Below are 13,732 nucleotides of genomic sequence, written 5' to 3'. Positions count from 1 at the left end.
ATACAGGCCATTTACCATTTCTTCTTAGAGGTGTTTAATATGAGGTAGTTTTTCTGACTCCAGTCACTGAAGGCGTTTACAAGATCCCTACAGTCAGATTCCCGTCCATTCCTCACCAGAGATGGGCAGTAACGCGTTACTTGTAACGCGTTACTGTAATCTGATTACTTTTTTCAAGTAACGAGTAAAGTAAGGGATTACTATTGCAAAATCGGTAATTAGATTACCGTTACTTTCCCGTAGGAACGCTGCGTTACTGCGTTACTAAAACCGTGATTTTTTTTGCGAGAATGTCTCATGACAGTGACGTAAGCAAGTGCGACGTTGGTGACAGCAGCTGTGTGCAGATCAACAATGGATAATATATCGAGTGCGGGAGAGAGTATGAGCGTGCAGCGTTTAAAGCATGGAAGTACTGACCTTACTTTGAGTTTGATTCCATAAAAAGTGACAAAAACATTAGCGTCCATCGTGCGTGGGAAGAAAACTTCTTTTTACAGCGAAAAAAACCCCTAAACTTCCGAGCAAGCACCGAGTAGCTACGACGTGATGGGAAACTCACAGAGACACTCGCGCGGATTCTTCAACTGACCGCAGCACACCTACACCAGGGTAACCCTCCGCCTACCCTGCTCCTGCTTTACAGGTGAAAATAGAGCAAAAGGACCGCTGAGTCTTTGACTTTATTTATTTTCTGCTGTGTTTTACTTGCATCTGTTTGAAAGAGTGAGTGAAAACACAAAAAATATTTTATTTTATGTGCTGGAATGTGTAGAAAATAGGTTTAAATGTTAAACTAATTTATTCAAGTCAGAGAATGTTGCATATAATTAAATGTTTTGCTTGATGCATAAAGTTAAAAGATTAAAACTGATAAAACAAGTTAAAAAAAGAGACTTTTCCATTTGATTACATTTTGTATGATGGATTATGTAGAAAAAGTAGAATTGGGCTGAAAGATCTATCACTTTATCACCTCTTCAGGTTGTAAATCGTGTTTTTAAAAAGTAACTAAGTAACTAAGTAATTAATTACTTTTGAAAATAAGTAATCAGTAAAGTAACGGGATTACTTTTTGGGGGGAGTAATCAGTAATTAGTTACTGATTACTTTTTTCAAGTAACTTGACCAACACTGTTCCTCACACACCAAAAAACAAACAGACAAACAAAACCAAACAAAATCCCACCAGCATCTTTAGAAATACTATACTACATGCTGATACCACCCCACACTAACCTCTAGGATCTGGTTCTTCTGGGGCTCGTTGACTTTGCCAGCCAGGCAGCAGTGAGAGATTGCATTATGGATGATTGGCTTGTTTGACTTGGCACTGGGCTCCTTGAAGAGTTTGGGGCCTACAGAAGAAAAGCCATGAAAATGTAACAGAGGACTAAGTCTGATGACTGCAAATTTAACTACAGCTACGACACCTACAGTAGGTGTCAGTTGCTTCTGACCAATAAAAATCTCCTTAGCATGTTCAGAAAAAAATATAGTGACCAAAACAGCGATATTCACATATCATTTTAAATGTTCCGAGACTGATATATTGATCTGTTTATCACTAATCAATGAATAACTATAAAAGATTTGTAGTCATAGTAAAGACTGATCACAGATCACAGAAAAACTTGCCAGTATATTCAGCCATGGAAGTGATGGAAGAGGCGGTGGAGCCGTTGTCCCAGTCTCTCTCTGCAGCTCGACTGTTCCGACTGCCTGGAAATGACTCCACAGAGTCACAGCTGGACACAATGGCACATGAATGGGTGGATCAATAATCATGACAGAGGGCTTCTTGGGTAACAAAACAATGTGAATATAGACAGCAAATCCTAAACTTGCATAATATAACAAATTCTTACAAACAGTAAACACATGAAAGAAAGAGTCTGGGAAATTTACCGCTGGGAGCCTGCACCTCCAGAGTTTACGCTGTCGGCCTCGTTGGTAGCGGCAGATGCGAGAGACAGATTGGAGCCTGACTGGGCGTTACTCAGTTTGTCAGCTATGTAAAACAAAAGAGACCATTTGAAAAATGTAGGAAAAGTTTGGTTGTTTTTGTTTCCCATTTAAATGTAATTACAATATTTTATCAATACTGAATAATGAGTCCATTACCAGATTCTAAGAAGGTCTTTGTTTCAGTAAAAACCAACACTTTTATAGATGATATAGGGAGAAGAGCTCTTTAGCCTGTTTTTTCCTAGATCTCAGTAGTTTGGGACAAGAGCCATGGTCTAACCATCTTCATACTCCGTTAGAGGGGGCCATCAGGGTCAAGTGACCTAAAGAAATGGTGGGACTTTGCCAAAAAGTACTTTGATGACTCACAGACCACGAGAAACTGTTTCATCATATCTGATGAAATGAATATTGAACTTTCTGATCCAGTTCCAGATATACACATTTATTTGTAACGCTACAATCAAACAAGGTGTAGGCTACATCAGTCCAAAGACATACAGGAGGTGCTAACGTGTATAGAATAAAGCACAAACGTATGGTTAAATGTGGCCTGTAGTCTAAAGTGTTTGGGAAAAGGCCTGCGTGAGCTTAAATGAATCGGCCAATCAGGATGAGAGAAACTTAAAAAAAAAAAAGTATGCCCAACTCAAGGTTGTCATTTCTATCAATAGTGTTTTAAATGAGAAAGTTTTACCTGAAAACCTACTGAGTAATTCAGTCTTTTATTTTGAACAAAAGCCCTCCAAAAACCACTCAGCTTCAACCCTTCTGAGTTTTGGTTCTAGACTGTGCATAAAAATGAAATTTTAAAATCAGCCTGAGAACCAAAATGTCTCAATACTCTAAAAATCAAATAATATTAGTGTCATAAACAGTAAGTGTGGAACATATAATTATTAGTAAAAAATAAAAGAAAATAAAAAATAGCCCACAGTCAGTCAATGTACCCCACAGCTCAGCTGGAAAAACAAATGAAGCGCACCATGCTGTGACATTTACAGAAAAACTGATTTTTAGCTAAATGTCAAAGTGGTGATGTAACAGTCTTACCTGTAGAAGAGCACTTGGAGAAATTATCGCTGGAGGATTCCTCTCTGAGGACAGACTTGGGTCTGTGCTTCTGCTTCGGTTTGGGAGTTTTGGGCTTCACAAGGCCTTGTTCCTCAAACATCTCTTGTTGCTTCCTCCGCAGATACTCTTGCTTTATCAGCTCTCGCCGTGTCTTCTCCTCCTCTTTACGCAAACGATCCTCCTCGGCTTTCCGCCTAGTGTTGGCACCAAACACTGGAATTTTAGTAATTTTCCTAACAAATAAATTGGAAATCGATGTCAGTGTGAAAATAATGTACCTGGCTTCGTCACGTTTGAGCTCAGATTCGGCCTCTAGTTGTTGTTTACGTAGTCGAGCCTCCTCTGCTTTCTTCTGCTGCTTCAGCAAAAACGCTGCTCTCTTCTTAGCGAGCTCATCCTCCGCTTTCTGCTCATCCTAGAACATGGAAAAATATAATAGAACAATGTATTAAATCTGCAAATAATAACAAATGTGGTTAAACATCAAAACTGAAAACTATGCAATCTGGTTATTTAATAATTAGAATCACTTTTTCCATTTGGCCAAACAAAAACAAGCAAAAGATTACAAATTCAAAGTATAAATACGAATAAATATAATTTGCATTTCAAATATTTTTTTTAATCAGCAAAATATGAAATTATAAAATGTGTGTCAATGTGAAAAACTATTTATGTTAATCATTTATAATTGAAAGAGTGTATTAGGGAATTAATAGACACTTGAGGATGCCTGTTATTTATTTTTACCTTGAAGAAGAAGCCCAGGACTGACTTCTGCTCTCCATCATCTCTCTCTGTTGTTTTGTCCTCAACACCCCCCTCTTCTTCTTCTTCTTCTTCTTCAGGTGCCTTCAGCTCTGACAGATCAACCTCAATGAGGTGGGTTTTGTTGCGTTGCGCCTCATCTGATGGTATATTCTCTTTCCCTGAACCGTCTGAAGAGTTGAGCTCAGACTCTCTGGTGTTGCTGGACAGGCACTCATCAAAGGGCACTTCTGGAGGAGCCAGTGATGTCAGGTCCACTCTGGTCGGCAAGCGAATGTTTGCTTCATCATGAAGTCGGAAGGTGGCACTCCGAACGTGGCCAGATCCTGGCTTGTCAACTGTCTCCACTACTGTGGGGTTTCTGGGACTGTCGGGCTGCTCAGTCCTGGGGGACCTGCCCCCAGCTGAATGCTTTGGGTGTGGCAATGTCTCTGATCCACTCTGGGTGGGTGTGAGGGTCCTGGTGGTCTGGCGGCTCTGCTCCTTGGCCATCTTTAGCTCTGATGGTTTGGATCTGGCGCTTCGGCCAGAGCTTAGTTTGGGGGGTTTCCTGGTTGGAGCGGTGCTAGTGCCAGAAAGATGCTCCACAAAGTGAAAGCCTGCTCCAGTCTTGGAATCTCCGTTTTTGTCGCTGGTTTGAGCAGGAGGTGGAGCTGCACCAGGTGGGGACTGTACATTCTGTTTCATCAACATCTCCTGCTGCAGTGAAAGCTGCATCATTTGTTGCTGGATGCTGCCAATAGCTTCATTTAGCAGGTCGATAGAGCGACTGCACTCATTCAGGTCCAAATCTTCATCCAGATAGAAGCTTCCACCGTTCCCTTTCTTTTCTGCTTCTAAGGCACCAGACGGGGTGGTCTCATCCACTTCCTTCTCCCCTCTCATGGTATCAACACACATATCATCTTTACTTGATGGTCCTTTCTCCCCATTGAGCTCATCTTTAGAGATGTCAGCTTTGAGTGGGTTGGGTAATGTGTCACTCCTTCCTCCACCTTTCTTTACTATATGCAGAAAGGCTGCTTTTCCCAGCTTCTGTCTCTGTCTCGCTGACAGTACTTCCATCTTCTTCTTCTGATGCTCAATGGCACGCCGCTTCTCTTCCAGCTGCATTCTGAGCTGGACCAGTTCAGAAGCCAATACATTTGCACCGCCACTGCCTGTACGAGAGGATCCTCCCAAGGGGGAAGAGGGGCTCTGGTCCCTCTTAATCCTCCATGAGGAAGCCAGGGGGCCACTGCACTCTGATCCATCTGGAGTGGTCCTCTGGGAACTGGAGGCACTGGAGCGCAGGTCATGGTTGCTGCCAAAGCGCTGCTGCTGAGCTTTACGCTCAGCAAAAGAGGTCATGCGCACGCTGCCACTGGCCATGCTGCTGGCCTGGGAGTGTGTGCTGAGACAGGGGCTGGAACGACCGCTGCCACCATTAATATCTTTGTCTTCATGCTCTTTCACATTCATGTCTTCTTGGAGTTTGGCTGATTCTTCTTCCTCCTCGTTGAAGGCTTTCCTGGGCCAGAGTGTTTCTTTAGTGGTTGCGGCTTCATCCAAATCCTCTTCCTCCTCATCCAGGTCCCCTAGGTCACCGTCCTGACCATTGCCAGGCTTTAGTTCTTCAGAATCTGAATGCAAGTAGAAACCCTCAGCTGGGTCCCTGGAGGAAGGTTCCACACTGCTGCTTAGCCTGAGACTTGCCTGACTTTGAACAGGCTCATCTGACAAGCCTTCCTCAGCTGGAGGAGGAAATGTTTGGTTCAGATTGGAGGGAGCTTTCCTGCGAACAGCAGATGTAGATCCATTTTCTCTGCGTAAAGAGCCCCTTCCTGCAGACCGGGGCACTTCACCACTCTCCTCCTCCTTGTTTAGGCATACAGACTTCTCTTTAGCCGTTTTGAGCACGGCAGGCATTAGTGGTTCAAGGTAAAAGCTATCTGGTGTCAATTTGGAGTCAGTGGAAGGTTTGGATCCAATTACAGCAGCTGATTGTGTCCCCTCAACCCGTTTGGAGATGGCAGGACCATCGCTCTTGGCTACGGTCACCAGAGTTTCTTCCTCATCCTCCGTATTGACATTAGTCAGAAGGCTGTGGCCGTTGACTCTACGTACTGGAGGACGTGATGGCTGGTGTACAGAAGTCTGGTGTTTGGGAGTGACATTGATGACATTGGATGCCAGGCTGTCCTTACTAATTGAGCGAGCCAGACTAACGCTGTCACCAGAAGCTATGTCTGCATCACTGTCAGTGGCTGAGTGCAACAGATAAGGGCCCATTGTGGACACTGGTCTGCAGAAAGAGATCATGAGAATAACCTCAGCTGTAAAGTCTGTACTATATGCACAATATAAATAGTCCTTACAGAATTTAAAATTTTATTCATTTTTTGCCTTACTTACACAGTTAAGACCTACACTGGTCACATAAACAAGTTAATCACAACTAGCTGTATGAAGAAAGCCTTTTATTTTAGATTAAAAGTGCAATTATTCCAAGTACCTCTGCCTCTTGTCGGGCCATGCTACTACAGAGCCTCTGACTTGTTGTCCGTCCATCTGAGTCAAGGAGTTCGAGCGGTTTCTCAAACCTACCCAGAAATACACAGGTGCAGATTTAAGTCAGCATGACTTAAATCCGAACTATTAAATCCTACTATACAGGTAATGCATGTATGTTTAAAAAAATAAAATCAAGATTCATCTTACCTGCATCGTCTCCTTGTTGCTTTTGTTGTCTCTGTCGCAGGGGCAGAAGTGGGTGTGAAGGACTGAAAGTTGGGCCCCCTTTACTACAACCAAAAATAAGAAACAAGAGGTTGGCAGAAAATTTATGAACAGCTTAGTTTTGTGTGTTTTGGATCTTATCGTACAGACAATAGGACCCAAACCCACTTTAAACCAATCTGATACATCTCATTATATTTTAGCATATTCACTAGAAAAGCCCAGTATTTTACCACATAACAGACAATCAAGGTCCAACAGCATGCACAAGGTCATCTTAACACAAGTGATCAGACACAGGGTTAGATGTGAAGGACACATGAGAGCGAAACACAGCCATCCCTGCATATCTACCCATCCTTGTGGGTCTATTGTAACTGTTTAGACGACAGGATCATGATGAAGTGGAATGAGAAGGAAAGTGAGAAAAGACTTACAGGGGGTCAGAGTCTTCAGGGTGCAGGAAGTACCTGTTACAGACTTCAGGGCTGCTCTGGTTGTCGGCCATACCAGGACTAGCTAGGAAGCTTCGCTTGGTGGCGTTGGAGATGGGCACTGATGGACGGGCACTCTTGGGATGAGCTATGGCTCGAGCTGAGTAAAGGACAAGGGCAAAGGTCTTGACAACTGACTATTAATGATGAGGATGACTAAACTAGCTGTACTTGGGAAAACAACTGAGCTTTAGTTCTAAGGACACAGAGCACTCTGTAGGGTTGGACCAGAGGTTTTATTTCAAGATACACCAGCGTACCATACAATTTTTGTGACCATGGGTAGGGCTGTTCGATATAACGATATACACCGGATGAAACGTCTATCGTTTCATTTTACGCTATCGTTTGTTTCGTGGTGTCGCAAAATAAACTGTTTACGGCAATATTTTTTCATCGTTTTGATGGTCACTGTAGTGACTATATTAATTTATTAAAGTTCTCTCTTTCTCTTATATTTTATATAACCACATTAAGGACGGACAAGCGCCTGTTTTTATGCGTTGTGGTTAGCAACAACGACGGTAACAGCATCACGTGTCCGCTTGTTTATGTTCCACATAAACCTTTCACAATAAAGCTCAAGATCCTGTTGAGACTTTTCAAAATAAACTGAATCACGTGAAAGAGCAGATTATTTACGGATGAGAATTAAAAAAAGAGCCGCCAGGTGCTAAAAAATAAACCTTAGACTCAAACATTAGAACAGGCTTTTCCCCGCAGCACGCCGTGTAATAAATACTCAAAGAAAACGGCGGCCTTTACAACTTATGTCTAAAAATGTATAGTTTCATGCATCGGTTAAAACACTCGACTCCAGCTACATGACGCGCAGCGGGAAACACTTCCCGCAAGACGAGCTGCCCGAGATTCACAGAATTTACAGAAAATGATACATTTTTGTGATTTATATCGTTATCGGGACGATAGAATTCTTATATCGGGATATGAGATTTTGGTCATATCGCACAGCCCTAACCATGGGAGACCACGAAACACTACAATGTAATTCACCACATATGCATACTTCCTTCTCTAATAGGCTTTAATAGTTTAATAATCTTCACTTAATCTACTGTAATACTTACGATCTTTAAACTCCTGGAGGTCTCTGGGCTGGACAAACTCTGGCTTTACTGTCTCAAACCACCAAAACAGCTCAGCGATGAACACCATCACATTGTGCTACACAAAGAGCAGATGGCACGTTATAATACTTAAAATTCACTCTGCAGTACAAATATCTGACAGTTTTTTGTACCTTGAGCACAGGCGGTGAATAGAGCATGTCCTCTGTTGTCAGATAGAAACTTTTATTCAGGTACTCATTGGCAAATTCTCTGAGGAGCTGGATGTTGTACAGGCTATCAGCGATAGAAGGGACTTCCTTCAGGCAAATATCTAATCAGGTGCACAGAGAGCAGGTCAGATCAGGACAACTTGATGACATGATGGCTATAAATGTCTCACTGACTGGACAGTGAGAGTAAGTATGAGCAAGTGACAAAAATAGCATCACACAGTTATTAAATTGAGCATGTAAGTAGAGCAAGTCTATTGGCCCCTATAGAAAAATATTATTTGAGAGTGATTTGTGAGATGCAAGTAGTGAACGTGTGTGTGTGTTCGGGAGACAGAGAAAGAAAACACACAGGCAAGAGCATCATACCTTCCAGCTTCATGAGATCGGAGCAGTAGTAATGGACTACAGTGAGCAGTGCAGCTCCATCACAAACATCCCTCATCAGATCTTCCAGCAATGGAAAGAAGGGCAGCTGTCGACCGGAAGCATGTTCCCGACGATACCGTACCTAACCACCAGGGGGAGAGAATCAGGGTTTTATGAGAAGAAAAGCCACAACACACATCCCTGGAACTACCAGTCAAGTGGCACGTCACAAAACATCCTACATGGAGTGACTAATATCACAAATACAAATCTCTTTCACATCACAGTAACATCTGATGTGTAAGTTTTTCTTCCAGTTAATGTTAGAACTAATTTAAGCATCAGATCAAGGTTCTCCCCAGTGGTTTCACAGTAAAATGGCATTTGTAATGAAAGCACCAGTTAAAGGCTTCATTTAAATTGATCAACAGCACGTTTAGTGAAGTCTGTTAAAGATGGTTCCGAATGACAAAAGCCCCAGAGGCACCATGATCACCCAATCGAGGGAGAATCCTTGAGACCTGGTTAACTGTGAGAAGATGAAGGTGAAGGTGTTAAAGAGCAGTGACATGAAGAGCACAGAGTAAAAGATCAGTTTTCCATTGACTTTAATGACAAGCAGACCACCAGCGGTGAAAACCAGTGAAACCAGGTAACACGAACCAGCTGACCCAAATGTCAACAGCTTTAATCACTGGCTCACTTTTTGTGAAACAAGTGTATCATTAATACAGAAATTCAGCCTCCCAAGTCACATTTATTTGAATGCCTACTCTTTGAAGCTGGTAATCATTTCAGGAACTCACTGAGGAAATTGAATAGCAACAAGTTAATTAAATGAAACAGACAAATGCACACCCATTTTAGAAGCTAAAAATGAAATCACATACATCCAGACCTGACAGAAAGCCCAAGTACAATGTACTAACTTGTAGTGCTACATTTACCTCCATGTTAGGAAGAGGTCAACTCTGCAAACTAGAACAGGGAAAACTAGAACTGGAAGGTGATTATTATTATTATTATTATTATTATTATTATTATTATTATTATTATCATCATCATCATCATCATCATCATCATCCTATGTGCACATGTGTGTACACATGTCCTGCAAATGCCGCTTAATTTAGTGGGCAAAACTGAAGCTATAACCTTTTCCAGATATAATATTAAATTTCGACTTAGAAGGAGATGACACATAATAAATTCAAGCATAGTTCCACATTTAGTTATACTAACAGCTAGGGCTGTGCGATATGACCAAAATCTCATATCCCGATATAAGAATTCTATCGTCCCAATAACGATATAAATCACAAAAATGTAACATTTTCTGTAAATTCTGTGACTCTCGGGCAGCTCGACTTGCGGGAAGTGTTTCCAGCTGGGTGTAGTGTACCTGGAGTCGAGTGTTTTAACTGATGCGTGAAACTATATATTTTTAGACATAAGTTGTAACGGCCGCCGTTTTCTTACTATTTTTTAGCACCTGTTGGTTCTTTTTTTGCCTCTCATCCGTCAATATTCTGCATACTATTTCACGTGATTCAGTTTATTTTGAAAAGTCTCAACAGGATCTAGAGCTTTATTGCGAAAGGTTTATGTGGAAAATAAACAAGCAGACACGCGATGGTTTTACCGTCGTTGTTGCTAACGGCAACGCATAAAAACAGGCGCTTGTCCGTCCGTAGTGTTGTTATATTAAATATAAGAGAAAGAGAGAACTTTAGGAAATTAATATAGCCACTACAGTGACCATCAAAACGATGAAAAAATATTGCCGTAAACAGTTTATTTTGCGACACCACGAAACAAACGATAGCGTAAAATGAAACGATAGACGTTTTTATATCGTCATCCGATATATATCATTATATCGAACAGCCCTACTAACAGCCTTCACCAAAACAGCCAACTTTATACTGTATAGCTTTGCCTAATTAATTAAAAATATATTCCATTAGAATTCAGAAAATCCAACATTGCTTGAATTCTCAGAAATATATATAGTTTAAATCCAAATTCAAGTCCAGAGATTCTAGGCACTACTTAGAGTAAATAAAACACAAACAAACAAAAAAAAAAAAAAAAAAAAAAAATTGTAATCAGCATAAAACAGCTTAAAATGAACTTTAATCTCGCTCATGGAGGGTATTCCACAAAACTATGCTGGGGCAGTTGTTGTCACAAGTCACGGGTGAAACGAACAACCAAACAAGAAGCTGTACTACAGGACACGTTCTACGTTAGTGAGTCTCCTGACTAGGAGGGATCACTGTACCGCTTCGGAGAGTTCCTCTGGCCCCAGCATGCAGTGGGCCAGCTCGTGCATGACATCAGGCTGATACACAGAGCAGAGATACTGTCAGGAGATTGTGGGCATATAGGAAAACAGTGCGTGAGAGCAGAAGAGAGAAACTGGAGGGAGAATGACAAAGCAGATCAGTGAGAGAATGTGGCCAGTAATGGGTCTGCAAAGCAAAGGAGAGGTGTAGGCATGGATTTTTCTCGTATTCTCACTAGGCAAGCAAATACCACACACATCTGCGCACAGAGAATCCACATGGCCTACTTGAGCTTGAAATGAGGTAGCACACACTGCATAGCTTAGAGGAAAAAAAAGTTTGGACACAAAGGTTAGAATAACCTTACACCTTAGTGACATATTTGCCACAAGGGGGAAAAAAAGAAACAAACTAGCTGTCAGCCTTCTCCCCCCTGCTGACACGCTGGCTACATGTAGCACGTAATGAGCTTGAATGAGCCATGGAGGAGTGTGCGCACACATCAACACAGAACTATGCGTGCAAAGGGCAGAGGGGGAAGAAAATGGGGTTATGGGGCCTGGCATCCAACTTACAGGGACTAGCTTCCAATACCATTTGGAGGGAGACTATCCAGTTTGCAGGGATAAGAGAAGGGGGAAGGAGGGACAGATGAGGAACAGGAGCAGAAAGGTTAACACGTCAGAGGTCAGAGACAAAAGGATTGGATCTGCTTCCAGTTTAAACAGATAAGAGTAGAGGAAGGTCAGAACAACATCAAAACGCCATTAGGGAGAAACATTCATGTGAGCGCTAAGGATGCTGTTGCTGTTTTGAAACAACTGATTGCTTGACACACCTGGATAAGACATGGAGATTTCTAATAAAGGAACCTATTTTGAGTGGCTTTACCTTTTGATGGCTAGGGGACTCCAGTGGGTGGTGCTTGACTTTGTGCTCCCTTTCTGCAATCTCCCTCATCTTCATGTTTACCTGCAGAAGAAAAAAAAAAGAATAACAAAACAATTATTAGTATGTTTGCATGGAGTCAATAAACCACACTACTGAATGGTAATAGAGGGCTAGGAACCGGTTAGCAACTATCTGGCGACCACTGAATGCAAATGGAAACTGCATATTAAGCTACTGTTTGGAAAATTGTTCCCGTGAGTTGCTGGCTGACAGTGGATGAAATCATTGACAAAGAGGATGTAGCAACAAAAACCTCCTTGTGGATATTTTGATTAGAAATAGAGTTCTATGCTTGCCTGTAGTTTGCTTGAATGACATCTGTAGTGAAATTTGAAGTGTGATGCAAGGCAGAAACAAAACATTCACTTTCAAAATAAAAGCTGCACCCCAGCCTATAACCAAAACATTTCACTTTGAAAGCAACTTGTTTCAGTTTCAGGTATGCGGTGCACTTTTCACAAATTCACAACAGCTTGGTAAGTAATCCGTACAAATGATAGATAACCACGGCAATCTGCTAGGGACAAAACATTTGCAAAGAGGTTGCCATATACTTTTTTGCGATAAGTTTCTTGCTAATAGTGGCCAGTAACCTTAGAGAAGAGCTTTCTGGATATAGCAGTTAGTTAGTGAGGCATTTGGAGCAAAATTAAACAACTGCCTAGTGAGAAATTGCTAATCAGGTCAGAATTTCCTTGACGAAAACTTGACAATGTTAGAACAAATTGCTTTTCTGAAATTTAATCTAAAAAAAATGTAATCCATTTAAATATTGCGCTAGTAGACTAAAGAACATATTCTTAGTCTCATGAATAAAGAGATTTATATCACAGTTAATATCAGAATAATTAGATTAAAATTTCCAAGATGATAAAAACAAAATGTGCATTCTGGCATGTGGAAAAAATATTTTAGGATTATATCCCCCATCTCCCATAGACTGACAATGTTCTTTCAAAAGACAACTACAACATGAACTTGAGTCTGTGCGTGTAACAGACCTAGACTCCTGTCTATTGGACTATATCCAATCATCAATGACATAAGTGGACCACTTTATTCAGAGCCCCAGGAATAAAGCCAGCTGGATTTTAGAGGATAAAAAGCCTAAACAAGATTTGTTGTGAAAGAGTTTAATAATAATGATGATAATATCCTGCTGTGTGTCTTATCTGGGTCATGAGTGTCTATACCTTGTTGATCCAGAAAACCATAGCATCCTCCAGGTCAAAGGGCAGCTCCTTAGAGGCACTGAAGGTAGAGAAGCGCTTGACAGAGGCCACCACTTTCTCTATGCTGATCATCTCCACTGTGTAAGCCATCATCAGGGCATCGATCATGGGCATGTGAGCACTCTGAGTGAAAGTCAAGAGCAGAGCACATGGCAATTCAATCCTGCTGTATTTTTTTTCAGATTCCAATGCAAACAGGCAGAAATTTTAAAGTTCCCAAAACATAAAACATTACAAAGTGTTAGGTAGATGATTATACGGAACCTAGGCACCTATAGCAGGGTTCTTTTAACATACACTTTTCTAAATTAGCACAATCATCACCGATGCAGCAGAACAAGAGGTATTTTTTTGGTAATCATTTACAGTTTTCAAAGACACTAAAAGCCACAAAACACTCAGTATTTCACTTCTATAAAATATGCAACTGCTTGGAAAGAGGAAAAAAAACTAAATGTTGCAGCCATTAACCTTTTTAATTTTAATGTTCCTTGTCTCATAACACCATATGTTAAATTATCATAAAAACTACATATTAATGCTGGGTGTCATCATTCATTGGCTAATTTC

General features: G+C 41.2%; 1 protein-coding gene across 3 annotated transcripts in view; it reads right to left on the bottom strand.

The window, feature by feature from the left end:
- Positions 1-13,732, bottom strand: part of camsap1b (calmodulin regulated spectrin-associated protein 1b) — a 30,843-nt gene that overhangs the window by 3,557 nt on the left and 13,554 nt on the right. For 2 of the 3 annotated variants that reach the window (XM_085426229.1, XM_085426230.1), the window contains exons 4-17: positions 13,124-13,285; positions 11,871-11,951; positions 8,692-8,833; positions 8,284-8,423; positions 8,111-8,207; positions 6,966-7,122; positions 6,511-6,593; positions 6,305-6,392; positions 3,793-6,094; positions 3,321-3,457; positions 3,022-3,236; positions 1,909-2,011; positions 1,639-1,748; positions 1,240-1,358 (exon numbers count right to left, since the gene is read on the bottom strand). In XM_085426229.1, the coding sequence (XP_085282355.1) occupies positions 1,240-1,358; positions 1,639-1,748; positions 1,909-2,011; positions 3,022-3,236; positions 3,321-3,457; positions 3,793-6,094; positions 6,305-6,392; positions 6,511-6,593; positions 6,966-7,122; positions 8,111-8,207; positions 8,284-8,423; positions 8,692-8,833; positions 11,871-11,951; positions 13,124-13,285 (3,936 nt within the window). The remainder of the gene's footprint in view (positions 1-1,239; positions 1,359-1,638; positions 1,749-1,908; positions 2,012-3,021; positions 3,237-3,320; positions 3,458-3,792; positions 6,095-6,304; positions 6,393-6,510; positions 6,594-6,965; positions 7,123-8,110; positions 8,208-8,283; positions 8,424-8,691; positions 8,834-11,870; positions 11,952-13,123; positions 13,286-13,732) is intronic. The other variant, XM_085426232.1, reaches the window with a different exon arrangement.

Source organism: Rhamphochromis longiceps, linkage group LG12 (assembly GCF_057381845.1).
Source record: "Rhamphochromis longiceps isolate RC_006_pf linkage group LG12, R_longiceps_female_GT1.1, whole genome shotgun sequence".
In the NCBI taxonomy this organism is placed as follows: domain Eukaryota; kingdom Metazoa; phylum Chordata; class Actinopteri; order Cichliformes; family Cichlidae; genus Rhamphochromis; species Rhamphochromis longiceps.
The sequence above is the reverse complement of the archived record's forward strand: the minus strand, read 5'-3'. Positions and strand labels throughout refer to the sequence as shown.